At 58.3% G+C, this 27,496-nt stretch overlaps 1 protein-coding gene across 7 annotated transcripts; it reads right to left on the bottom strand.

Moving 5' to 3' along the window:
• Nucleotides 1-429: 429 nt before the first annotated feature.
• Nucleotides 430-27,393, bottom strand: SS18L1 (SS18L1 subunit of BAF chromatin remodeling complex). 7 transcript variants are annotated; one of them, XM_036901821.2, is made up of 11 exons: nucleotides 27,104-27,385; nucleotides 15,961-16,037; nucleotides 15,151-15,235; nucleotides 13,650-13,794; nucleotides 12,956-13,153; nucleotides 11,789-11,953; nucleotides 11,285-11,389; nucleotides 10,248-10,340; nucleotides 3,753-3,872; nucleotides 1,464-1,591; nucleotides 430-1,011 (listed from the first exon to the last, which is right to left on the bottom strand). In XM_036901821.2, the coding sequence occupies exons 1-11, from the start codon at nucleotides 27,170-27,172 to the stop codon at nucleotides 985-987; spliced, it is 1,212 nt and encodes a 403-aa protein (XP_036757716.2). In that variant the 5' UTR covers nucleotides 27,173-27,385; the 3' UTR covers nucleotides 430-984. The 7 variants fall into 7 exon arrangements, with proteins under 7 accessions (XP_036757716.2, XP_036757717.2, XP_036757718.2 ...); XM_036901822.2 differs by lacking the exon at nucleotides 1,464-1,591 and having other exon boundaries at nucleotides 27,104-27,389; XM_036901820.2 differs by lacking the exons at nucleotides 430-1,011; nucleotides 1,464-1,591 and adding an exon at nucleotides 1,608-2,508 and having other exon boundaries at nucleotides 27,104-27,392.
• Between the last annotated feature and the right edge of the window lie 103 nt (nucleotides 27,394-27,496).

Below are 27,496 nucleotides of genomic sequence, written 5' to 3'. Positions count from 1 at the left end.
CCCTTTCTATTAAGAAAACAGTAAAGTTAGTGGGGCTGTTTTTAAAAAAATTTCAGATACTCCTAAAAGAAAAGGAACTCTTTGCTTGGAGATCTGAGTTGGCAGGTCCTGGAGGAAATAATATAAAACTTGCCAACTGTTTGAAAATCTGGTATCAGTATCTAAAATTATAAATTTAGAATTGGGCATATTAAATATTCAAATCCCAGAAGTGACCATCAGATAAACAAGGGCAAAGCCAAAGTAACCCCAGAGAAGTACCCTCTCTCCCTGGACAATGTGATCATACACTGCCTTCGTGGATTCATATATATTCAGAGTATTGATCCCTCTTTACTTTTTAATACAAAAACATAACATGTCAGGTATATGGCATTAGCAAGAGACACAGGTAACAAGTGAGCTCTGGAAATGACGTTTCACAGCCTCTCCAAATGAAGCAGATTTTATCCTTTTCATCGTGTAACAGAAACCGACCCAAAACACAGATGCTGCCTCTCACCACCATGTCGAGGCACAGGGACAGGCTGCCATCCAGGCGGCGCGTGTGCATCCAGCTGAGGTGTAGCCAGTGAAAGACAAGTCACAAAAGCACATTACAACAGACCTGAGGCTTGCTTCTATGAACACAGAGACTCTGGCATTTTGTAGATATGTCCCATCACTGGGCACAGAATACTCTGGTGATAAAAGGACCCCTAAAGCTAGCTAGAAACATGGGGGAAGGGGGCAATAAAGGGACAATCTCTCCGTTGTATGGAACACAACACTATACACAGCACCAAATAAGTCACACCATCAGAGCGCTGTCTCGCGCCAGCAGTGCACGCCTGGCATCATCCCTAGCATGCAATGTGCACGCTTCACATGCAGATGCTGCGCGGGGCAGAGGGCAACCAACAGGTCACAGGTCATCTGAACTGCCACTGCCCGCCTGCCTGGACGGACATGCCACTGGAAGGCTCCACCAAGAAGGCTTGTCCCTCACTGCTGGTAGTTTCCATACTGGCCCTGCAAGAGACCAAGACAAAGATGATACTTTGTAGTCCTGAGTAAAAGGGTCCACACCCAGAGGCAGGGCAGACCCCGCCCAACACACATCCAGGGTGAGATGCGAAGAGGCACAAAAAGCCAGCCATCAGCCTTCTGCCCAGTTCCACATGGCAGGGAGGTCGCTGGCTTTCTGAAGGCCACCCTCCAAGCCTGTGGCTAATGACTGAGATCAGAGGGTCAGCAAGGCTCTACCAGCTCCCCCACCGCCAGCCCCCCACTCTGGCCCGATGAAGTCACTCAGCCAGCTGTGTCTGACCAAGGTGAGCACACAGAGGCGACTTTTAAAAACCTCACAGGCTCAGAGAGTTAACATTCTGGAAGGGGCTGGAAGCCAGTTAGTTCGTCATCATTCCTCGTGACCGCAAGAGGCTTTGGTGTGTTCGGACAGACACGGTCTGGGACCGTCTTGCCTGTTCGTAGCCGTAGGGCCGCTGCTGCTGGGCGGACGGGCCCGTCTGTGAGGCTCTGTAGCTCCCGTACTGCTGGCCTTGTCCCTGCTGGTAGCTGGAGTACTGCGAGGGGGCTCCCTGGGCAGGCCCTGGGGACACACAGCAGCACCCATGAGACCACCCCACATGCTCCAGGCCGCTGGTGGTACCCGTTCTCTCATGGCACAAGTCCCCCACAGCCAGGGTGCTCAACCCGAACCGAGCTCTCGGGCCCACCTGCTTCCTGGAAGCAGCTTCTGTCAGGTAAGGTGGTGGCTGTAAGCACGTGAGTTAAATGTCACAGCAGTTGGTGAAGACGCACATGCAAGAGACAGTGATCGTTCCCGTGGAAACCAGGTTGAAGGTTTTGGAAAGAACTGATCAGGGCTGAGTAATTTTTCAAGAAATGCTATTTAATTAGTCCTGGCTGCAAAATGGCTATCCCTCCTTACCAAGCATCAGAACCACCTGTGAGTTCAATGACACCATCCACCTGGGCACCTTGTTTTTTTCAGTTTCCCAGGTGATTCTAGGGTGTAGCAAAGGGGGAGGACCACCAGCCTGGATGTGTGTCCACAGAGGTCAAAGCCACCATCAGGGGTCCTGGGGCGTGTGGTCTTTGGAAGATCAGGGCCCGCTCTGGGCGCTGAGGGAACGCAGGACTATGTCTAAGTCAAACCAAGATGCTTCAGGTGTGGATGGCTGGATGCTACATGAAGACTCACTGAACCCAGTCCCTTAATGAGCTGATCACTTACCCATGCAGGTCGCATCAGCAGGACGGCCCTTTCTGTGATTTTAAGTGGGAACAATTTGCAAGGCCATCACATGGTGGGAACACTAGCAAGCTGCCTCCTGACAGCAGCGCCATGAAAGCGCAGGCGTGGTGCCCGGTTCTGGACAGCAGGGCCCAGGTGCCATCCTGGGAGTGGGTTTGGACCTTGGAAGAGGTTTGGTTCATGTGGTCTTGGGCTCTTGGCAGACACAACCCACAGGCAAGGGGTCAGGGCCGCAGTTTCAGGCAGACCTGCGGGGGGGGGGGGACGAGCCTGTAGGGACTGGGCAGATGCGAGGGAGGGTCACCATCCTGGGGCAACCTGCTCTGGGAGGCGGCCGGCCTCAGGGACACTGCGCCTGCCTTCTGCTGCTCTTCTCTGGGAGGCAGGACCTCTCCCTCTGGTGTCCTGCAGCTCACAAAGCTCCCTCCACCCACCTGCCTGTCTCCTGGGCTCCCCTGGATGGTCTGGCAGAACCACCGCCCCTTTACACTTTTGTGGGTCCTCGCGGGGTGAACAAAAGCCTACGAAAGGGCAAGCACTTCTAGATGCTGCTGCCAGCCTGACCCACACGTGGACTGTCTCAGGTGAAAACAAAGTGGAAATGGGCTTAGGGAACCCCCACCCACCCAGGGAACCCCCACCCACCCCTAGACCTCGGTTGCTAATGCCGTTCTCCTGTGAAGGAACCAGGCCTCCTTGGGGAAATGGCTGCTTCTGCAGCTGGGGCTTCCAGAGCCTGAAATGAGGGAATGTTCAAAAACAAAAGGGCGGGGCGGGGCAGGGGGACACAGGGGCCGATGGGAAGCTCCTGGGGGCAAGGCTGGGGTGACATGACCAGACAGAGAGCTCTTTGACCAGTGGTACCGCTGCTACTCCTTACCGGTGCCCAAGTCTGTGTCAGCACAGTGATTAACTACTAGGTAAACGGGGGGGAAGAGCCCGGGTGTCCTTACAGAAGAATACCAACCTGTGTAGATAGTCCCAGCATTAGAGCTGCTATAACCGGGCCCAGACCTGGACGATGCCCCTGGTCAAGTGACCAAGGTCAACATCTGAGGACACCCACATTGGCACAGGCCAGTCATAGGGCACTTCACCATGGTCTCCTTTCCAAACCCATAACCCAGAGCCCCGAGGAAAGCCTGAAGGACGGTCCAGGTACCCGCGACTCCAGTCCTCCGTGACAGCCAAGGCCCAGGGGGACGGGGATTCTGGAGCAGCTGTCCTGGCCCAGAGGAGCCGAAACCAGATGTCTCCTGGACAGAGAAGGTCACCGGGAACCAGTGCCATGGGGCTGACGTGAGATCAGACCGCAGTCGGGCCCCAGTGTAAGCTCTAGTTGCAACACTGCACCCCGATAATGCAGGCTGCGACAGTGGGGGACACTGCACTACCCTGGCAGCCCTTCCGGGAGTCAGACCACACCAAACCCAGAGGGCATGGTGTGCCCCCCCACTCGACTGGCAGTGTCACCAGGCGCCGCGCTCCTTACCATAGCCTGGCTGCTGCCCGGCGTAGCTCTGCTGGCTGGGGTACTGCTGCTGGGGGTAGGTCTGCGGCGGGGCTGTGCCTGGCTGGTACCCCGCCTGCTGCTGGCTGTACTGCGAGTTCCCTGCGGAGGGAGGACACGGAGCTCAGTCCCAGAGCCTGGGCACTCCTTCATGGCACGGGCACACTGACCGCATCTCTGCTGACCACATCCCTGCACCCGCCTACTGCCTCGGTGCCCGTGCTTCACGAGTCAAACCTTCCATTACACTTCTCCTGAAACACAGGTGCAAGCCCAAAGCAAACAGTCACTGCAACCAAGACAAATACCGGTGTTGTGGGTTGGACTGTGTCCCCCAAAAGATGATGGCAGCCTGACCCCAGGTGCCTGTAGACATGGCCTCATGTGGGAACAGGGTCTTTGCAGACGTGATTATTAAGGTGAGGTCTTACGGATAAGGGTGGGCCCTAAATCTGATGCCTGGCATCCTCCCAGGAGGGCAATCTGGGCACAAACACAGGGAGACAGACATGTGATGGCGCAGGCAGACTGGGGCCCTTTCCCTACCTGGAGCCGGGAAAGGCCCCCAGAAGGAACCAGCCCTGGGACAGCTTGCCCTGGGGCCTCTGGTCCAGGTCAGTTCCTGCCGCTCTGCACCCGGTCACAACAGCCCCTGGAGACTGACAGCCAGGAAGCTGAAGCAGCCAAAGTGGAGACGCGGGAGGGCACATGAGCAGCTGGTCGACGGGCCCAGTCGCGAAGGAAAAGAACAAAGGAGGAGCGCACCCACAGAGCCACAAGCCCAGCCCAAGGCAGCAGTGATGGAGGACATGGTGAACCCTTGCCATCTGCACCGAGCCTCCGTGCGGACAGCGCACGTCAATGTGTTTTATACACCAACACACAGAACGCTTGGTGTTTATGCCCACAAATTTATTTCAAGAAAAATCTAGTAGGTCAATTACTGAGAAATATTTTCTCACTGATCAGGAAATACTTTGCAACAATGTCCGGTGCCCACAATGTCCCAGGCAGGCGACACAAAGTGTCTGTAAGCACTACCACATGCCCACTTTACAGACAGGGACACTGAGGCACACGCAGAAGCCAGCAGCCCGGAGCTGGGGAGACAGGAGCAGGAAGGACATGAGCCCACCGAGGAGGCCCAGAGAGCCACAGCAGCAAGACGGTGCTCTCTCAGATGGCAACCCCTGAGGAAGTACTCCAAGGTCACTTTCAAGAGGATCCCTAAGTCTCAGGACACTTATTTTACTGGCAAATGTGCGGCCAAGGGCATGTGATTCAGCTCGGACCAGTGATGGGCTGTTCTCTGACTTCATGAAACTAGCGCCTCAGAGGATAAAAAAGGCAGGTGTTTACCTATTGCTCTTTATCTGTGTGTTGGGAAGCCCAAGAGATATTGTAGATTCATTTATTCTTTTTTTCAGAGAATGCCAACTCTTATGTTCAAAAATCTAACTTGCTGAACAGCACCCATGCCAAAAGCCTCATCATTTTGGAAGAAAGCTTGCAGTAGGAAAAGTAATTTAGGAGAGCAATGTATGTATCACCAAATAACCACCCAGAGTTAAGAGGGGATATTAACAACCATTTAACAATCTTCCTACGAGGTCTTGTCCAATGGTGGCCTCAGGAGCTGCCACTCACATTCAGCACAGAGACTAAATTCCATTCATGGTTTTCAAACACCTTTATAGAAAGACCACTTTAAAGTCTCATTTCATCTTTTGAACAGAGCTTTGCTCTTCAAAACCATACAAAGTACATGGCCTTTAACTGGCGATGTGCTGGGTCCTGAGTGTGCATAAGAGCCAATTCTCCAGCAGAAGGGAAGAGGGGATGGATGGGACCCAAGAGCGCATCCCCTTGTGGCACCGGACAGGGAACGGAAAGGGTGCCTCCCCCTTTCCATGGGGGATGTGACCCACCCCAGGGGATGCCTCGAGCCACAGGTAGTATCAAACCCCATATATAATGGTTTTCCTTCTATAGACACCTAACCATTACAAAGTTTAATTTAAAGTTCAATTTATTATGCTTAAATTTAAATCAGGCAGTGAGGGATTCACAAGTGACTCATGATGAAGTAGGACTGTTACAATGACGTGCTGTCGTAACAGTTCCATGAATGTGGTCTCTCCCTACATACCTCACTGCCCTGCCCTCACCTCCTTGTGACGTGAGATGATAAAGGGCCTGGTGCGGGGGTGACCCGAGGTGAGAGACGCAGACGCTGACGCAGCGCCCGGCTGCTGTGGTCCTTCTGACAATTTGGCAGGAGGAGCACCTGATCCCAGACTGGGGTTAACACTGGGTAACCGGAACCGCAGACAGAGACCCCGCAGATGAGGGGGACCACTGTAGTTGTTCTTGTTTTAATCAAAACATGTCCCAGAAATAAGCAAGTGGAGGCCAGATTATGCAAACTGGTAGCAAAAGAATCCATTTTTCTACTTTATTTTTCCAGTTGTAAGTAACTTTCCTTTCTGGGAGCTGTAAAATACAAGTGTTTAAAAACTGGGTCCTGGTTAGGGATTTTCTTAAGTAACAGCTTTACTGAGATCTAATTCACATTGGAAAAGCTTAAAACCCTATTAAGGAAATTCAATTTGCAGTTTGAAAGAACAATGAGTGAACATGTGCTCTGATCAAAAGGTGGCTGCCTCTCTATGTGGACTGTTGAGATCCTGTAGCATCTCCCATCGTTTGCCCCCTAAGGGAACAACCTTGAGCTCCTTCCTCGCAACTGACGCCGGGTCCAGCAACAACGATAGAGGCCCAGCTTTGCCATTTCAGAAACGGGGCGGGTTTTCTCCAGGGCTTCGGGCGCTTTGGTCAGCCTGCCCATTCCCACATTTCAAGGCCCTATTTACTCTCCACGTGACGACAGCTAGAGAGCTAATTCACGTGCAAGTGGCTGGCTGTGGCCGGCACCAGCAATAGGAGGACCTTGCCGACAACACCTCAGCTCAGCCCCCCTTCTGCCCAATGTCCAGTCCTAGTAGAAAAGGGACCCGGGTGAGGAATGTGGTGGCAAAGCAGCTATGGAACAAATGAGGGATCACCTCACTGTCGTGTCCCACACAAACCACAGTGATGGAACTCGGGGACACTGCAGGCCGTTCTGACCTCAGCTACGGGTGGGGGCTCTGACTTTCAAAGACAGCCCATGCTTGGTACCTTCAGGCTCAACTTCTGAGTAGCACATACATTCATCTGATCTGGTATCATGAAAACTAACCAAGCCCGCCTTCAAGACGTACAGGGAGGTGGGTCCCCATCACAGCCATTCCTGTAGTGTCCTGGGTGTTTTTCCAGAGTGTTACATGGTGTGCATGTGTATGCATGGATGTGAGTGGCATCCTGCTTCCCTTTGTTTTTACAGAGGGCAACACTCAGACACCCTGAGCCTCCACACGACCACTGCGGCCACAGTGCCCACTGGACATGTCACAGTGGACGCTGGTTCTGTCCAGTCGGACAGCAAACCTCATGGCAACAAAATGTGACAGGACCTCAAGGCTCCCAGGTCATGCCTGGCGGGGGCCCTGATGGTGACCTGTGCCCCACCTGCCTCCGTGGGCCACATCCCCTCATCCTGCCCAACTCGGTCATCTGTGCCCAGGCCACTTCCCAGCACTGGTTCTCTGTATACTAGTGCTCTCTTGTCCTCTGGGACACCGCTTCTTCTGACAACCCCATGACCCGCCACCTGCGCCCCACAGGGTTCCTCATCCCGTGTGGGACAGATCCACTTACTGCAAAGTTTTCTATATTGGTTTTGATCTGTGCCCTTATGGCTTCTGCTCAACATCCCCCATCCTCGGGGGCCACAGGCCACTTATCCACACCCCAGCTTCTCAAAGCAAACACCCATGCCTCACTATACACGAGACCTTAAGTCTAGAAGACAAGGCCATGCACCCCAAACAAGGGCACAAGTGCGCACCTCCAGCAGCAAGTCCTGAGCGGGCCGTGGGTGGTCACTTCTGCCCGAACGCCCTATTCTCTTAGGACCCTCCCTCGGACATGGTAGAGCTGGCGTGAGCAGAGCCCCCGAGGACGAAGCTGAACCCCAGCAGCCCAGGAGTGCAGGGGGCGGGGCAGGAGGAGAGTGGTTTCCCGAGAAACGGCCAAGGTGTCAGACACATGGCACAGAGTGCTCATCGACGCCGATCTTAGCAGCGAGGACAATGGTGGAAATGAGCCTGGGTTCCCCCAAGAAGACAGTGTTTGCGGTGTCCGTAAGCGGTTCCCTGCAGGCATCAGGGGCGGGGGCAGGGAGGGGTGCTGAGGAGGTCATGGCAGACTATGGGGGGATGGAGGGGGAGGTCATAGGCAGGTCACAGGCTGGGGGGCTGAGGTCATGGGTGGGTCACGGCAGGGCCCAAGGAGGTCATGGGCAAGTCACAGAGGAGAGCCTGAGGTCACTGGCAGGTCACACACAAGTTCTCTGTGTGGAAGGGGGGAAGCTGAGGTCATGGGCACATCATGAGGGGGCTCAGGAGGTCACGGGCAGATCACAGGGCAGCCAAGGTCACGGTGGATCACGGCAAGAGCCCAAGAATGTCAAGGAAAGGTCACAGTGGGGAGGCCAAGGTCATGTGTAGATGGTGGGAGGAGGCTGAGGAGGTCACGGGCAGGTCACATACAGCCATAGTCCTGACAAGAGGCAAGGCCGGCTGCCTGCAGCCTGACAGCTGCCCAAGTCGCAGTGAGGGAAACAGCACAGAAGCCACCTGCTCATGAAGGCAGGCGTCACCTGATGGTCAGTTTGTGAATGCATGGGGAGAACAGCTGCTCAGAGGTGGATGGGAGGCTGCTTCTTGCCGCCTGGTCACCATCAGTTCTGATCCACCAGGGCCATGGCCAGGTCCCTGCAGCTGCTCAGGGCTGGCTGCACGGGCAGGGACCCCCAGGGCCCAGACCCCAGGGCTGGGAGGCTGGGTCTGAGCCCACTTTAGTGAGCCAGTCCCCAAACATGTGAGCAGAGAAGCTACTGCAGGGACACTGGCAGTGACTGCAGCACAGCCTTCTGGGTCACTTCCTATATTTTCCAAATTGTCTATGAGCTCATATCCTGCATAACTACAAAGCTTACCTGCACTAAGGAAGCAGGGTGGTGGCTCTTCAAACATTGTAAACAGCAACAGCCCTTCTGGTGTGAGCCCAGAAGAAATGAAGGAAGGACACAGATCGGTACACGGCCTTCACAGCAGCCAAAGGGTGGCAGCAGCCATGTCCACCAGCGGACGGATATGCAAAATATAGTCTACAAGGCCACGGAGTGCCCTTCAGCCTTAAGGAGGACAGTCTGATCGCGGTGTTGGTTGATAAACACGCATACCCTCCCCTGGGGGTCCGCAGCTCTCAGTGGGTGTCAGCTCCCGCTGCCCAAGTAGGAGAGGGACTGGGACTGAGAGTGGGCCACTTGCAGCCACAGGGCTCAGACACGGGCAGGCCTGCAGATGTGTGCGCGCGGGAAGGCCGGGCACAAGGACTGTGCAGGTCCCTGTAGCTCCCTTGAAGCAGATTCATAGAGAGCGAAGGGATCTGGGGGCTGGGGGTGGCGGTGAGCGTTTAATGGGGTCGATCTCAGTTCAGGACCAAATCGCCCTGGGGACAGTGGCGATGCTGCAGTGTGATGTGGGGATGCCCACCACAGAGCCACGCCCTGAGAGACTGTCAGACAGTGGATTTTGTTACGTGTTTCTACCAGTTTTTAAAAATGCTACCAAAAAGCCCTGTGATTACACATCACATGTTCCACATTTATTGTTTGTCTCCTCCCTCGGGGCTTTCCAGCACCACCCCACCTTCTCCATGGCTGTTTTCCAGACAGGAGCCAGAGTTGGGGTGCCTGCTGGCCTGCAAGTCACCCTTTTCCCTCAGGGCCCCCAGGAAGGACCAGGACCTCTGCCTGCAGCTGGGCAGCGGTCACCCACTCAAGAGCCCACTGCATACTCCTGCCCAATGCCATATTTGGTGGCATTGAACTGTCAGCCAGGGTGGGAGAATTTGCTGCAGAGAAACGGGCGGGTGCTCCAGACGTAGGCTTTGTTTGGAGGGCCAGCCCCTAGCAGGTCTCAGCTGCAGCCCCTGTCTGCTGGGCAGCCCTGGTGAGGCCCCATGGAGAGCGCTGTACAGGGACCCAAAGGTGCACTCTGTGTGGCCAGCTGGTGTTTGAAGAAATGCCCAGGCCATACCCTACAAAGCCACGTGCCCCATGTGCATTACCAGCCTGGACCCCTGCTGGCCAACCTGGTTTGGACGACTGCCCACTGAGGAGGCTCTGCCACCAGCTCACAGGCCCCAAGCAGGTCAGCTGGACCAGGTAGTGGGGACTGAGGCCAGCCAAACCCTCTCCTGTTCCATGAACCCACACGAGGCAGGCGGGGACCCAGTGGCCAGCCTACACCACATAAAGCCCCATGAGCACCCAGTGGCAGCGAGGCAAGGCTGAGGCAGGCTCCTTACCTCCCTCATAGTAGTGTTGCGTGGACTCCTCAAATGACCGGTCATAGCCCTGCTCTGTGTACGATGGCTGCTGGTATGTGTAATCACCATGTCCTGCAGGCAAACAGAGGCGACCTGCAGTCAGCAGAGACCTGGCCACCCAGACCCTGGATACACGGCCGTGAATGAACAGGCAACGCTGTCAGGTTGGGGGAGTCCAGACCTGGGTGAGGTTCTGGCTTCCCCAGGATGACCAGCTCCTGCGGGAGCTCTGCAGGCCTCTTGCCTCCACCCCTTCCCTCAAAGTGCAGGCTACTGTCCTGCTTTCAGCGGGGTGAGTGGTGAGCGGATTCTGGCCGAGGGGATAAAGAGGAGGGAGGATAGCTGGTGCCTGAACACAGGCCCCCGTGGCCATGAGCCACCAGCACCGCTGCGTGACTGCCATCCTGCACCTGCTCTGGGGGCATCTGGCCCCACAGGAGGTGTGTCGGCAGCATGCAGGGCGCACAGTGTGCCTGCACCTGCCTTGGCCAGCCCACCCCATGCTTGCTCACGCAGGTTCCCTGCCCAGGGTCATCCTCCTCCCGAGATCCCACCCATCCTCTATGACCATTCTGAAGGCCACTTCCTCAAACCTGGACTATTTAAAAATGACTGAAAGGTGGTAATTTAAAGGAAAATCCTTGGCAGAAATGATAATGAGCAGCTGGGACATGAGTGTTACACAGACGAACAGCAGGGTCTAGCAGCTTCCCGGAGGCACCTCACAATAAAGCGTGTGTCTTTTAACATTTAAATCCACCTATTCGCAGGATTGCACAGCTCAGCCTTGAACTGCTACTGCCTCCCAGGAAGGGACAAGAGCAGCCTGAGGGAGGCAAGGGGCTGGGCCAAGACCGGCCCTCACCCCTGCCCCCAAACAAATGCAGGTACAGGGACCCTGGACACCCTGCTGGCGGACAGCAGCCATGACTGGTCTGAACTGGGAGTGGCTGGGAGCAGTGGTCAGTGACTGCGGTGACATGCTGCCACCGTGACAGCGCGGGGACAGGCCTCACCGTCGGGGTAGTACTGCTGGCCCATGGGCTCCGAGGCCGCCTGGCTGTGGCCGTACTGGTCACCACCGTAGTACTCCTCCTGGCCCAGGTACTGCTGGGACGGACCTGGGGGCAGACAGTGCACACAGGCGTTAACTCAGGAGGCTCTCCCCTTATGTGGGGACCCCTCAAGGACCTCAGATCGGAGAATACCCCAGGATACCAGGGGACTCTCCCCCACATCCAGCCCCCAATACCCTGGACTTTGTTCTACAGCACAGCCTCCCCCTGGCCCCCTATGCCTGACCCCGACCCTGACCCCACACAGTGGGGCAAGGAGGACACTTCCTTGTCCTCCAGGAAGGCACCGCTTCCAACATCCATGCTTCGTTAGTCCCACTGGCTTGACCCCAACACCCCTGCTTGACCCTCACGGACAGGCAGAGCTTCATGCCCTGCTCCAGGGCAGCTGGGCGAGACCACCCTCCGGCCGCAGGACCGGGGGCAGTGCGGGCCTGGTGTTACCTTGCTGGGAGGGCCGGTAGGGCGCCATGGGCCGCTGCCCCATCATGCTGCTCCCCTGCCCACTCTGGCCCATCATGGCGATGGACGACTGGCCCTGGTAGTGCTGGCTCCCGCCCTGCGCCGAGGTGTAGTGGGACGAGGCTGCCTGCTGGTGCATCAGGGACACTGGGCGACACGACAGACCCCGAATAACCCTGAGAAGCTCGCAGGGCAGGCCCCGGCCCCTCACCACAGGCCCCGTGGCACCCTTCTCTGGTCTCCTGCAGCTCCTCCAACGGATCGCCCTTCGACTCCAAGTTACCCCTCCCACCACCGAAGCTGGGCCGTGTTCAGAAAACGTCAGCAAGCAAGTCGTATGGCTCCCAGAACCCTCTCACGCACAGAAACACGAGTCCTGTCCTCGCTGCCCCTAATTCCCCAAGGCTGGTGACAGAAGAGCTCTGCCTTGCCCACCCGAGACCTGACCTCTAAGGCTCCTGGTGGCCCCCACCCCGACCCTTCTGCTCACGGCAGCCTGCTCGGAACCCCCTCGAGCAAGCGCTGTCCGACAGTGGGATGTGAGCCACATCAATCAAGTAAAAAGAAACAGGTGGAATCTATTTTAGTAACACATTTTATTTGATGGAATATGTCCAAAATAGATTATTTTCCATATGTAACTAATATCAAAAAAATCAAAGAGCTCCTTCACATCCTCTTTCTGTACTAAGACCTTCCACTCCAGTGTGTCTGGCACCCACGGGGCCTCTCGCTTTGGACCCAATGCCTCCCCAGTGCTCACTGGGACACGAGCCAGCAGGGACCCTTGGCTCGGCATGTGCAGCCCACATCCTACCCGCTTCTGTGCCCGAGGCTGCCACCCCAGCCTCATCCTGTGAGCCTAGCCTTACCCTCCCAGCAGGGCACAGGCCACTACCCCTCAGGTTTCCCTGAAGCCCCTCAAAGCTGGCCCCACTTGGTGTGTGCCCCATGCCCTGCCCTTCTGGAGGCTCTGGGAGGAGGGTGGCCTTCAGATTTACCCTGCCCTCCTGCCAGCAGCAGCCCAGCGCCCAGCAGTAGGAGGGCAGCCCCTTGGGACCAGGTGGGTGGACTGCACACATTTCAGAGGGTTCGGGGGACAGGCCCAGGGTCAGGTGGGGGCGGTCCCAGGGCCAAGCAGGGTGGTACCTGGGTTGGACTGCATGTTGATATTGGCCCGAGACACGTAGTTGCCGATGGCACCTTGCCCCTGCAAGGGCACGCTCTGCGAGGTAGGTCCCGAGTGGCTGTAGCCAGGCCCCGAGCCGTGGCCGCTGCCCGACATGCTCATGGAAGTGGTGGGCAGCGTGCTCTGAGCAGTCTGCTGCATGGACACGTGGTTTGGACCTGCCAGGAGGGACAAGGAGGGGGGCCTTAAACCCATCTGAAACCTCTGGGTGGAAGGCCTGGCCTCATTGCCAGACACTGTTTCCTGGTGGCACAGGCCAAGTGACAGTGGGGAGGGAGGCTAGCTGATGGCCAACAGCACTTGGGAGTGAAGTGCACGGTTAAGTGATTAAAAAAGTAATAAACACACATGCCGCCAAAGTGGACGAGCTGCCTGCTTACTGTCACATTGTTAACTAGCTCCCAATGGCCATTTCCATCCAAAGGCCAAGCACTTTGCTCGTTAGAAAATCCACATGGAGCCCCCGACTGAATGGTCCCTAATTTGAGTGTCAAAGTAGAATAATGGCTTTATTCCCTCTACATGTTTTGCCCTGCACAGGACCTCTGGGTCTCCCATGCTCGGCCCCACAGGGCCTGGGCTACACTGTGGTGACAGCCGGCCGCCTGGGAGCCTGCCGAGAACCAGCCCCACTCCGGTGCTCAGCCTGCTCACCGTTGCTGATCTGGCCCTGCATGAGAGAGGGCGGGGGCAGGCCTGAGCCGATGGCATCGCTGAGGCTGCCCTGGGAGTGCAGGCCTTGGCTGGAGCCACTCTGGGACAGCGCTCCGGGGCCCAGGTTCATGCTCTGAGTTGGCGGCTGTGGAGACAGGAAGGTTACAGAGGACGGTCAACCACCAGGAGCCATCCAGGACTCGGCAGCCCGTGGGATCTGCAGCTACATTCCATGGTCACCTGGCAAATGTCTGTGATCAACTGCTGCTCTCACACTCGGCTGGATGCCACAGGTTATCAGGCCTGAGCACCTCAGGCCATGATGGAGATGAGACACCGAGTTTTCTATGTAAATCCTCAGAACTTAAGACAAGTACCAAGTATATCAATATGCACGTGAGGGTCCAAAGCTGGGTTCCCTACTCCTGGGGGACAGGGAACCACTGCACAAGGCCCAGCAGGCTGCGTCCACCTCGTCTTGCTCCACACGCCCCCCAGCCCCCTCAGGCTCAGAAGGCCAGGCATCTCTGCTCCTCATCCACACCCCCATGGGGTCCCCCATGCCCCAGGGCCTTTGCACAGGCTGTTCTGTGCCTCAGCAGCTGCATTCCCAGGATACTCCACCTGGGCAGATGCTCTGCCCCCTCCCCACCCCTGCAAGCCCACCTCTGATCACAGGACACAGAAGGGAGACCAGGATTACAAGTGACCCTTCCCACCCTCATCTCCCAGATCTACATCAAGCGGTAGCTCCAAAGGCTTGGACACAGATGCCTCTACACCTAACCAAGAAAACGAAGTTTCTAGCAAGATCTGCTGGGATCTCCAAGGTACAGAATCCCAATTTGATAGGTCAGTTAAGGCTGGTTTAACATGTTCAACAACAAAACACATTCTGACATTCATTATGTCACCACTTTCCAGGGGACAAGGGGGCATCAGGACGTCAGCCATTCTGGTGACACTTTTGTCCTGGCACCTCCCTGCCCACCACAGTCAACAAAGGCCACCAGGCTCACCATGAAGGAGGCCTGAGGCAGCAGTCGCTGAACCCTGCCTTTGGACCCGTAATCAAATTTTAGGAAAACATGTTTGCAGAAAATGAAATATCAACATTTGAGTTGTATGGTGTACTGGGTCAGACGCGCTCTGGACCCAGCGGAACACACTCGTGGCCCATTCTACAGGTCGCTCAGAAGGCTCCACAGTGATGACCCCAAGCCACTCGTCATTCTCCCCAGGACCTGCCTCCCGTCGTTTCTGAGTTTGGTCCCTCAGGGGTCACCTTCCTTTGCTAAAGAGGCTGAGGCCACGGTCTGACCAGTCCATGCCCCACACCGCCTGGCCGACCGCCCCTGTGACGAGGGCACTCCCTCGTCCCACTCCTGTCACCTTGGACACCCCAGGGGAGGCTCAGACCTCTGCTGCGCCCTGGCGCTTGCAGGCAGTGCCTGACTGTCCTGGGCGGGGATGGGAAGCCCTCCCACCCCGAGGCACTCACTGCAGGGAGCAGGGACTGCATGTTCTGGTTGGAGTCCGCGATGGTGGCCAGGTAGACGAGGTTCCGGTGCAGAATCTGCTGGTACCTGCAGGCAAGGGGTGTGCGGTGAGACTGCAGCCAACCCAAAGTGGAAGTAAGGTTTACCCAACAGCCTTGCCCTGCAGCCAAGCCCCAGGGGGAAGCTGACCCCAGGTGATGCCCAGGGACAAGGCGGGCCTCACAGCGGGTGGTGGCGCAGGATGAGGCCAGGCAGGGAGCAGGATCCTGTCTGACGACAAATGCCACGAAGACCCCATGGTGGTGGCTAAGGGGGAGGTGACACAGGGTCTTTTCAGATGGTGGAATAGAGAGTGGGTCAGAGGAGGCGGGGCCAAGGGAGACACCAGAGGGGAGGCCAGAGGACAAGCCCTCCTCCAGCTGGCCTGGCACCAGGCTGGCTCCATGTCTCCAGCCCCCTGAAGGGGCCTAGAAGGAAACGGGGAGCTCAGTCCCACGTGGGAAAGCCTCCGGGCTGGGGGTGGGGAGTGGCCCCTCACACCTCTCTGGAGGGTGTGACATCCTCTCACACACCCGTGCCTCTGATGCCAGCTCGTGCACCTACTCTGTGTCCAGCCCCAGACGTCACTCCAAGCCCGACCCACAGGAGCTCGCTGCTGCGTCTGTCCGCCCGCTGCCCGGAGCCGCCAGCTGAGCCCTCGCCTCCCACACTCCCCTTTCCTGCAGAGCCTCTCCACACCGTCTTCCTGGGGAACACCTTAGTGGGGGGGGGGGCCTGGCGCCCGGACACCCAGGTGCCGACGCGACGCTTACTGGGCGCACTCTGCTGTCTTGCCCTTGCTCTGGTGGTCCAGGATGCACTGTATCAGGTGGTGGTTCTCGTCCAGCATCTGAAGGAGAAGCAGAGTGAATGAGGGAGTGGGAGCCGTCGGCTGGTCCCCTGCGCGGGGTTCCAGGGAGCCAGCTGGAGTTGCACATCAGATGCGCAACGGCAGCTGTCATCGGCGTGGTTTGTGTACATGCTGCCATTCTTACATATGGCCTCAGTCCCTGTGCAGAGCGCGTGGCCCTCCACGTGCCAGGTCGATCCCCTGCAGCCCCAGGGCAGGTCCCAGGTTCTCAGCCACCCATGGAAACCCACAGCCCGCAGGTGCCCCTCTTCTAGTGCCCTTGGCCACAGTGCGCCTGTCAAGCTCGTGTGGCCGATGGTCTACAGCTGGGGTCCTGGGCCCCTAAGGCCCTGTCTGGGGGATGTGAGACCCCCAGGTCATGGCCACACAGGCGGGCGCACTCCTGGGGGAAGCAGCTCACATCCCTTCAGGGCGTCACAAGAACTTCATGGACCAGCTCTTGAGGACGGCCACTTGGGCACCTGGGATGGCTGCCAGAGACCCAGAAGGTGATGGAAGGCGCGGGAGGGGGAGGAAACCTAGTGGGGACGCCGAGGGGGCAGTGTGTAAGTGTGCACACACAGCAGAGGGCAAGGGCAACCAGCCTCAGCTGGCCCACCCGGCGGCCCGTCCACACGGAGGCCAGCCTGCTGAGGCAGAGGACGCTGGCTTACCCGCCACCTGTCCGTACAACTGGCCTGCCCGCTCTGGATGCAGGGGAGAACCAAGCCCCAGCAAATGCTGCTTTCCATAGAAAGGCCTTTGCCTGGTGACTCACTGAAGCAGCATCTATGCCTTTTGTCTGCGAGCCGCCTCGGCCCGGGAGGCTGCTGAGTGGGCTCAGCCTGCAGGCCTGCGCCAACACAGGGGCGCATCAGCCTGCCACCGTCCCAGTGATGCAACATGCGGGGCCGAGGGCCACCCACCTTCCCCTCCCTGTGCAACACGGGCCCAGAGCTGTGCTCTGACCCTGGGATCCCGAGGAGGGGACAACAGGGCGCAGAGGGCCTGGCCCCGACACCCTGCGGGGCCTGGGCCACCGGAGGCCCTGCAGATCAACCACCCTAGCTCAGCTTCTCCCTCTGCCACCTCACGGCTGGCTTCTCTTGCTCCGTTTTTTTAAGTTACAGCTTCCTCCTCTCTACTCTCTGATTTCTCCTCGCTATGGAGGTGATGCCCCAAACGGAGCACCTCCTTTGAGCTGAGGAGCCGGCCCAAGGCAGGGGGCCACCAGGGGGCGCTGTGGGCCCGGAGCGCGGCCAGGGGTGGGGGCCTAAACATCAGGAGAGGGCGAATCCCACCATCCCCACGTTAGGACTCTTTCTCCAGGTAGATTAAGGAATCAAAGCAGCTGAAAACTGTCTTTCTTTCCCTGTGAATGCCGCCCTTCAAAGGCTTCAGAGCCTCAACTTCCCTGACCCATGATTTCCAGCAGGAATTCTCTCCTAAGGACACATACTACATACATTTGCACAGGATGCTCATTTCAGGACCACTCTTAATACTCAGAAAAGACAGGAAAGTTAATAGTCAATAACAGAACCACTGGAGCCTGTGATGGCACAGCCATCCACCGCCAACCAGCGCCAGACACGTTTTCGTAGCTTTGTAAGTGTGAGAAAATGTTACACTGTTAGGTTGTTAAGAGAAAAAACCATGGTACAGAGCACTTTCTCAGCTGAGTCAAAACAGGCCAGAAAGAGGCCAGGGCACATCAGGTGGACGTGCAGAGGGACACACAGCGTCCCAAATCCTGCAGATGTGCAGTAAGTTAAGGACGAAGAAGGTAAAAAACACACGTAAGAACAGGAGGACTGGGCTGGGAGGGCAGCGCCAGCAGGGGAGCTACGGGGCACGAGTGGTCAAGGTGTGGGTGTGACACTGGGCCGCCTGTGAACCCTCGGGCTCCAGAAGGCTGAGACTCCTGGACCTTCCCCCCTGCTAACCTGGCAGGACCACGATGGGGAATGTGGAGGCACGGGGGTGGCGACCAGCCTGGGCAGAAGGTGCCAGCATATGGAAGGCTGGCCAGCACCTCCACTGAAGCCACAGATCAACCCACCTGAGCGCCCAGCGTCCCCCAGCCGCCCCAGTGCTCGTGGGAATCCGTGACTTAGACAAACAGACAAACCAAAGCCAGCTACCGAGGCCAACCTGGGGGAGATGAAGAAATAAAGAGGGAAACTTGAAAAACAAGCCACCAGCATCACTGATCTCCAGGAGGCAAGAAAGATCGTTACGCCCACAGAGATCCTGTGATGCGGCGACGACCTGGGGACAGCTGTGGGGCCTCGGAGCACCGACGGAGGCAGAAAGCCAACAGAAGAGCTGCGATGTGAAGCTGAGGGCAATTCCTAGAAAGCATATCGGAAAACCAACAGAGAAAATAGGAAAGATAATGAAAACAGAACACTCCAAGCGGCCAAAACCAATTCTTTCAGGACAACGAGGTGTGCGAGTTGATGAGGGAGGCCCCCTGACCAGGAGTGGGGTGCCTCCCAGGAGAGAGCATGGGAGACTCTGGGGAGAGGCGACCTCGCCCGGAAGGAGACATCTCAGGACATCCTCCTTCCGGGGAGTCTCCCACAGGGAAAAACCAACCCTGAGGGAGCCCCGAATTCTAGTCGGCCAGACGCAGACCTGGTGTGAAGGCAGAATGATGCACCTTCTGAAACACAGCTTGGGAAGATGCTCTTCCACCTGCACTGGCCCCCGTGACTGACTAATACTCTTCAGAAGGCCAACGTCTTAAAGACAAAGAAGACGGAAGTAACCCTTCCTTACCCTGTGACCGGGGACACTAGTGGGACACACAGGTAACTGCGTTCAGGGCTGCAGGTCAGCGAGCAGTGCTATACCAACGCCGGCCCCCGATGGTGGTTCCTGCATGTGGTGATGACTACGTCACGCTTGAGGGTCTGTGAGTAAAAGGGCATCGTGGCTGCAGCCTCCTCTCAGTGGCTCAGGGAAAAGCGACCCGCTCACACAGGGCGGGGGGCGGGGGGCAACTGAGTGGTGAGCAGCTAATGCTGGGGGACCTGGGGGAGGGAGTGTGGGGGTTCTCTCCCAAGGTCCGTGTCCCATCCCCCTTTCCTCAGGAAGCTACAAAAGGATGCAGCTCACCACAAGGGAGCAAATGCCAGAGTGGGGACACCTGAGACCCCACACAGGCGCAGGGAGAGACTGTGGGGTGATGGTGGAGGGTCACCCAGGGAGGCCCAAGAAGAGCGGCCCAGAGACTAAGAACCTGACAAACACCGGAGCTAAGGAGGCTTCCGTGGCTGGAAGGGGTCTGGTATAAACTGGCAAGACAGGACTAGAGAGATTACCGCCTCCAGGGAAAATAAAAGGCTAGGCAGGAAGGCCGATGAGGTGAGCCTGCCCTCCTGTCCCCGCCTCTGCACCCAGCAGCCCTGTGGACCCCATCCTGACGAAGCCCTCTGGGTGGGGGAGCAGGAGTGCAGCATGTGGCCGGGGACGGGTGTGAGGAAATCCCTGCTTGCCGTCATCACGTGAAACCAACAGGTGTTACAGACCGAACATCTGTGTGTCCCCCAACTCCTATGGAGCCCTAACCCCAATGGGACAGTTCAGGAAGAGGGGCCTTGGAGAGGTAGTTAGGGTCAGACGAGGTCACGAGGGTGGGATCAGTGCCCTGGCAGAAACACGGGTTTGTTCTCCTGCACGCGAGGACACTGCGGCAAGGTGGTCGTCTGTAAGGCAGGAGGCAGGCCCCCACAGGAACCATGCCTGCCGGCACCTCACCTCAGACGTCCAGCCTCCAGAACAGTGAAACGGGGCTGCTGCCGCAGCTGCCTGGACTGCGGTGTTCTGTTACAGCAGCTGGAGCTAAGGCAACTGACAAAGCCTAGAACTAAAAACATTTAAGGAGTCACTTAGTGTGCAATGAGGACAGCAAGAGGGTGCTGCTGGGAAGTGGGAAAGAGTGGGGCTGGATGAATTCATCTTGGTTAACATGCGCCCCACAGTGCCGTGTCTTGCCCAGGACGTGTGTGCCGATGAGTGTGAACTCTGACCTGCAAACCAGCAGGTAAGTGAGAGAAGGAAACCCGGGCCCTCTCCGGGTCGGAGATCAGCGATGTAGATTTTATTCCGTTTATGCATTTGTGTTTATGCACATTTGTAGGACAGGCATTTGTTAATGTCATCATTTGAAGACTGACTTTAAAGAAGCCTAAAATAGGTCTGGGATTGGCTGAGTCAGGAAGGCCCAGGGCCTCATGTGACTCTTCTACACAGTACGTGTCTCCAAAAACGTGTGCCCATGACACAAAGCTGAAACCAGAGCCACTTACACCGACTGGAGGACCCAAGATGCACTTTGGTGCTCATCACCGTCCCACAGGCAGTTCTATTTCCCGTCGGAGCCACACCCTCACACTTGCTCTCTTGGGAAGACTGATTTTCTGCAGTTTAGGGATGCCCTGGGCGGGTGCCATCTGAGGAAGGGGTCTGAGGCTCCTGAGGCGTGCAGCCTGGATCCCGAGGGCCAGGTGTGGCCTGCGCCTCCTGAGGAAGGGGTGCTGGGGTAGAGAGCTGAGTAGCGGGCAGTGCTGCCTGGAGGAGCTGCGGTCATCGTCGAGGCCCACGGCTGGCGGGTGTTGGGGAGACCCCATCGCCCGAGGCCCATCCCAGCCCGAGGCAAGTACACAGGGAGGAGCACGGGCCCAGCTCCTGCTCACGATGGGGCCGGCAGCAGGTGGCTGGGGTCTGGCAGAGACGGAGCAGCAGAGGGCTGAATGTAATCTTGGCGGCAGGGGCCTGGGAGGTGCCCAGGAATGACAGCTTTGCTGGAGCTGGAAGGCAGAGACCAGGAGTGTACAGGAGAGGACGGGAGAAAGGGCACGGCAGGGAGCGGCATGGGAAAAGCACGGCAGAGCAGGACACAGCCAGGAGTGGAGACAAGTCCCAGGAAGCTGGATACGAGGTGCAGCGCATCGGAGCGGCAGGACCCGGGGGTGAGAGGTAGGGCCCCTGTGCCCAGAAGAGTGAGGGTGACTTTCTCAACTGCAGCCTGGTCTGATTGCAGAGGCCAGTGGGACCAAGGTCATAACATAGGCGGGGGCATCTGTTGCCCCTGCTGCATAACAAACATCCCAACGCACTGTGATTAAGGCAAAAATTGTAGTTCTCAGGGTGCTGGGCTGGCTGGGCAGATCTGCCGCTGGTCTCCCGTGGGCTCACCACCGAGGCCAGCCGGGACGCCGATGCTTCCTTTTCCAGGTGGTCATCCTGGTGACCTCGTGCACAAGCACATATCGAGCCTCTGCTGTGTCAGGCTGGCTGATGTCCCAGGGGTCAGAGTGCCATGGGGCCGAGCCCCACATCCACATGGGAGAAGAAACGTCGGGGTAGGAGCTAGGGAATGCCGCTCCTTCGCTGCTGCTTCTGTAACAGCCTACCACGCGGGCTCACAAGGGACTGGAGTTGGCGCGGAGACCTGCTGGCCAGGGCAGGGCTCGGAAGGCCCAGAGCAGCCCTTCTCACCAGCACCACTGGCAGTGAGGACACGAGGTGTGTGGGGCGGGCCCAGGCTGAGGAGCTGCAAGTGGGTCCTGACAGGGTGAGTGTGGGGGCAAGGATGGCGATGGGGAAGGGGAGGACACGCATCCCAGAGCCACAGACAGTGGGTGCCAGGGGCGGCCACCAGGGGAGGCCTGTGTGAGGATCTCTGAAGGGGGAGTGCCTCCCTACCCCCGACAGCCTGGTGTGGCCCCGGAAGGCCTGGGATCCCTGAGGCTGACTGCTGGGGGTTCATAGGTCACCCTATGATGGACGGGAAGACCCCTCACGTCATCCTGGTGGCCACTCTTCTAATTAGTAGGTTTGTGGCCTTCTGTACAATGGGAAGAGGTTCACAGATGTGCCAAGGTACAGACAGCCCCAAGTGGGGGGCAGGCCCGTGCCTCCCACCCAAGGCCGCCAGGCCAGCCAGCTCCGCTCCTTCTGGAGGTACAACAAGCCCGAAAAGTTCCCCCAACAGGTGCATGTCCATCCCTTCCCTCTCTGATGTCTCGGAGGTTGTCCTGTGTCAGCACATGAAGACCTCACCTCACTGTCTTCTAAGCTCCAGAGAATCCTGTGTGGTATTGTCAGCTTGCTGTCTTCTATGCTACAAACAGGGCTGCCACACATGCCCCACCCTTGGGGGGATGTGCACAGGAGCTGAATTACTGGGAGTCACCCTGCTGGCTCACCAGCTGCTGGCTAAGCCCTGCCAGGCAGTTGATGTAGTGCTTGGCACTCTAACCCCTCTGCCCACTCTGTCCTCAGGGCAGACACTGCTAATCCATCAGGGCTCCTGCCCCAGGCCCTGGGGGCAGCCACTGGAGGACAGGAGGTCTGCAAGCGGCACCACTGACTCCTCTGATGCAAGCTAGTGGGGCCCAAGAACCAGGAGCCTCCAGCCCCATGAAGTGTCCCAGGGAGGGGCTGGGCCCTGCCTTGTAGTCCTCTCTCTGCATCTGATACACGTGTCCTATTTCCAAAGACTCTAAGGACATGGTAACACGCTTCCTCTTCCTTAGGCCACACGGGGGTCGATTCCTGTCTTCGGCGCGTGGGGTCACCTACAAAGGCCAGTCACCACGTGCAGCACAAGTGTCTGCCTCCATGGTGCTTAAGAGGTGCTCATGTATTCAACACCCCTCAGCTGGCCGCGCCTCACCCACGCCCCAGCAGCTCCCTTTCCTCCTCCACACACCCCGGGACTTGGGCCGGTTTCCCACGGTCACCTCCCTGCCTGTCCTGATGCCAGTGGCAATTCCAGCCAAGCATCTCATGAAAGGCAGCAGACCTTTGGTCCCTCCGCCCGGCACTGTCCTATGCAAGGCAGACTCGTTTAACTGCAAGCACAGCCTGGAAGGAGCTCACAGCACCCTCCTCATCACAAACAGGAAACTGAGGCACAGAGCAGCTTCTACCAGTAGAGTAAGAATCTGAGCCCAGGTAGCCACCCCGCCCATCTGCAGCTGTGAGGTCCCATCCGCGCCCTTCACCCCAGCAATCTCGAGGTGAAAAGGAATGGAGACAGCCCACTGCCCCTGGCAAAGTGGATGGGCCACCTCACAGGGGCCCAAGTGGCAAGCACCCAGCCCTTCTCCCCGGAGCCTGCCGCCTCCAGAGCCACACACAGGGCAGGGTGGGCAGTCGAGTGTCTGCTGGGGATCAGGTGGAGGAGAGTGGCCGACCACCTCCCAGGTCCCCTGGGCATGCTGGGGACCCTAGTGCTGGTGGGCGTGGCAGCTTCCCACTCACAGTGGGGCACCTGAGTGAGCCGCCCTCTGGCTCCAAGCACACAGAGGCAGGTGCCGAGGCCTGGGCCCACTGGCCCATGGGACACCTGTGAGCAAGTCACGCTAGAGCCCATTGCTGTCCCCCCCTTGGCCTCCAGGCTGCACCCCCAGCTACTGCGAGGACAGATGTACGTGGGAGGAGGCGGGAGACGGCTTTAGGAAGGACAGCGTAGGAGGGAGGTGAGGTGGGTGCTGCCCTGTACCCAAATGCTTCCCTGTCCTCCAGGCCTGAGGGCTTCCGAGGGCCCAGGGTTCAGGCTGGGAGGACATCTTCTTTGGAGGGGCACCCAGCAGGGGGGCTTACTGCCAGGTTTTACTGGGCCATTTACTGCCAGGCCTGGCCACGGCTGTTCTCTCCTGGAGAACAGAGGACACGCTTCCTCAAGCATCCCCACCCACAGGGGCTCGGGGCCCACTGCCCAGGTTAAGGGCACTCAGTGCCTCGCAGGACAGTACCTTCCCTGGGGTAGCCACAAAACACAGAGAGCCCAACCAACAGCCGCCAGCCTGCAGCGCCCCAGGCCCGGCCCCACCAGGATCTGAGTGATGGAACACTGCCCCTCCTGTCCCTGGGGATGGAAAGACGGGCACTGAGCGCCCCTTCCCTGGGGCCCCACTCACTGGAGGCAAAGAGCTTTCGGCAACAACTGCCTGAAGCTGTCAATTAGCCAAGCTAAGGGGAGGCACGGTGTCTCCATGCCATTTGCAGATGTGAGGACAACTCTACCTTTAAAACAACCAGACCCCTGTGCACCCACCCCCTTGGGTGTGCAGGGTCACGGCCCCCCAGCTCTCAGACCCTGGGCTTAGCAGTTGCCCATGCTGGCCTCGCCTTCCTGTTCCAGACCCGCTCCGGCGACCCCGCCCACCCAGCTACTGGCTCTGTCCCATTCCCGTGGGGCTGTGTCTCCCCCACACGAAGCGCTGGGGGATCAGACAGACAACACACTATCCCCGCCCTCTGGCCAATGAAACAAATCAAGAAAACTGATACAAACAGTAACAAAAGAACTTACTTTTATTAGGCAAGTACTGTGTGCAAAGCACCTGTATGCCCGCTGAGGCCTGGCACCCAGGGGCCCCTCCAGTGTGCCCAAGCCAGCCACAGCCACGAAGCTGTCCTGCCAGCAGCACTGGGGGTGCAGCACTGGACAGGGGTCGCCCTGGTCCCAGACCAGGGGAAAGCAGTGTGGGGCAGGTCACAGCCTTTGGGCCAACTGGTCTGTCACAGACGGGGGTCACTGGTCTGCTGGGACACTGCCCATCTCCACCCCAGGTCCCTAGCAACATCATGTCCTGTGGTCCCCACAGAAGTGCAGTCCCATCTGTCTCCCCGGCTCTGAGGGGCTTTGGGTCCCACACGCCAAGGCTCCTCAGCAGTGGCTGGGCTCCCCAGAGCAAGCTGGCTCTCCCTGCCCCGCCAGCAATGGCCGCCGTGCCTCCACACAGACCATGGGCAGGGCCCCCTGGGACTGCTTCAGTCTTCCGCACCCCTTTATGCAGGCCACGTATGGACCCCCTGTGACTCCCTGACCCTTCCTACATCTGCTCCTTGGTTCTCCTTGTCTGTAATACCCCCCCACACCTTCATGTCCTGCTAACAGGTTAAAACATATCCCTCAAAATGACCCATTAGAGTTCTAATCCCCGATGCTTGTGAATGTGCCCTGATTTGGAAACAGGGTCACTGTAGATGCAATCAAGTTAAGATGAGGTCACACTTTAATATGGGGCCCAATCTAGTGACTGTGTCCTACTGAGGAGGGAGATGTGGACGCAGACACACATGCAGAGAATCTACACCAGACGGGTGATGTGTCTGCAAGTCAGCAACAGCAAAGCTCGGAAAAAAACCTGGAACAGACCCTCCCCTGGAGCTCCAGGAAGTAACAACCCTGCCAACACCTTGTCTTCTGGCCTCCAGAACTGTGAGAAAATAAAACTGCTGCCGTTTTCAACCACCAAGTTTGCGGTAATCTCTTACGGCAGCCCCAGGAAAGGAACACATCTACCTACCCTAAACACTTCCATGGACAGAACTGGTGCCACACGTGCTCCAGTGTGCACGGGCGCTGACTGTGCCAGGCACCGGGCCACAGCAAAGAACAGGTCAACGACACACTGACTGGGACCCAAGTAATGTGTCCAAGCGCTATGCTTATCACATGACCGCCAAGGGAGCACAGGATGGGGACATCTGAGTGGGGCCTTGAAGGCCGAGTAGGACTCTGCAGGGCAGACCCCTGCCCAATACTCTGAGGGCACGTGTGTACCCCTGCTCTCTTGCTTCTGAGGCACCTTTTCTCAACGCTGTGAATGTGAGTGACATGCACCTCATGCCCTTCTCAGGCTGCCAATGAAATAGCCCCAAACGCATGTTCACTGTCAAAACACAAGGTGAGTACACAGACTGCTGGCCCCACCAGGTCAGACGGAGGACCGCCTCCACCGAAGACCCTCTTTCAATGGTCAGCAGGTTGACTTTCTGCCCTGGCATGCAGCCGGCACGTGTCCCTTTCTGATCTGATGTTTGGGAGTGTGGCTCTAACACATGCCATTGCCTGGAGAATTGGGGAGCTTTAACAGGGAGTAGGTGCAGAGTGCAAATACCCGGATGAATGTCGAAGTCAAAGGTGCCTCTCAGAACAGTAAGTGTGCTCGTCACACTTAAGCTTCAAAAATGTCAGGAGACCCTTTGGATTGCCGACGTGTGCCTCTGAGGCAAACACCTGACCCTCTGCCTAGACAAGTGTTCTCGGATCAAGTGTCACGGTCACCGCAGACCCCTGGCTTCCACTCCTGCCTCCACCACTCCCACAAAGCACTTAGCCTCCACATGCCTGTTTCCATATCAATAACTACCCGAGAATTAAATGAGTTAAGATCTGCAAAGTCCTTAGAACAGTATCTGGCATGCAGTAAACACCACATAAATAGGCCACAATATTAAGTCTGTATTTAATTCTTTTCTCAAATTGCCTCTTCCCTGGTAAGCGTTTGCTGGGGGCTCCTCACTGGTCAAAACCAGAGATGACGGCAGTCTGGAAAGAGGCACGAAGCTGAGGACAAGGTCCACAGGGTCCTGGTGCATCAACATGGAAAACCCCGCGGGGAAAATGAGGCTCGTGGGCACCGAGCGACACAGCTGCCGAGCCCAGGAGCCTAAGGTCAGAAGGGGAACCACGCAGCTACCAGACATCCAGAAAATTCAAGCGGGAGTGGTTAAAACCGATTTTCTTCTGAACTTCTAAAGAGAGACAGCGGAAAGCCTACCATCTCAATCCCGAAACTCGAGCTTTTGTCAAAGGTGCCCCAACCCGTACAAACGTTACCGCGAGGAAACCATGTGGCCAAACCTGCAGGGCGCTGAGGAAAGGCCGCCAGGCGGCTCCGTGAAGTTTGTCGGGTGAGGAGCCGGCCGCTGTCACCGCAAAGACGCCCGGACACTAGGGGCAGCGGAGCGTGGTCGGCAGGCCTGGCCCGAGGAGCCGCGCGTCCGCTCAGGGCTCCGGGCCGCCGGGACCCACGCCCCCTGGGCCGTGCGCGGGCCTGCGCGGCGGGCGTGGCGGCCGGGTACGGTGCCGGGGCTCGCTCCTCGGGCCTCCTCGCCGCGCCGCCCCGGGCAGCCGCTGCCCCTGCCGCCGCCGCCGAGCGCGCGCGGGGCCCGGCGGGTGGCGGCCGTCATGCGCCCGCTTTGTTCGCACCCCGCGCCCGGGCGCCCGCCCCGGCCCCGCGCGCCCGCCGGCCCACCTTCTGGATGGTCTGCTGTGTGACCTCCCCTTTGCCGCGCGGCCGGGCGGACGCGAAGGCCACCGACATGGTCGCGGCGCGGGCTCAGCCCGAGATCATCGGGGCTCCCGCTCCCGCGACGCGCAGCGGCCCGAGGCGCTCATTCTCCGCAGTCGCTGGGGGGCGGCGGCGCGGGGGACACCGCGCCATGGGCTCGCCCGCCCCGCTGCCGCCGCCACGCCACCCCTGCGCCCGCCGCGCTTCCGCCCCGCGCGCCGCCAGGCCGCGAAGGCGAGCCCCGCGCGCCCCCCCTGGGTGGCAGCCCCGCGCCCCGCGCCCGGCCCCGCGCCGCCGCGCCGCCCCCGCGCCCGGTCGCCGGTGGTTCGGCCCGGCCCCGCCCCCACCGCGCGCACG

Source organism: Manis pentadactyla, chromosome 5 (genome assembly GCF_030020395.1).
Source record: "Manis pentadactyla isolate mManPen7 chromosome 5, mManPen7.hap1, whole genome shotgun sequence".
NCBI lineage: Eukaryota > Metazoa > Chordata > Mammalia > Pholidota > Manidae > Manis > Manis pentadactyla.
This window is presented reverse-complemented; position numbering and strand designations above follow the sequence as displayed.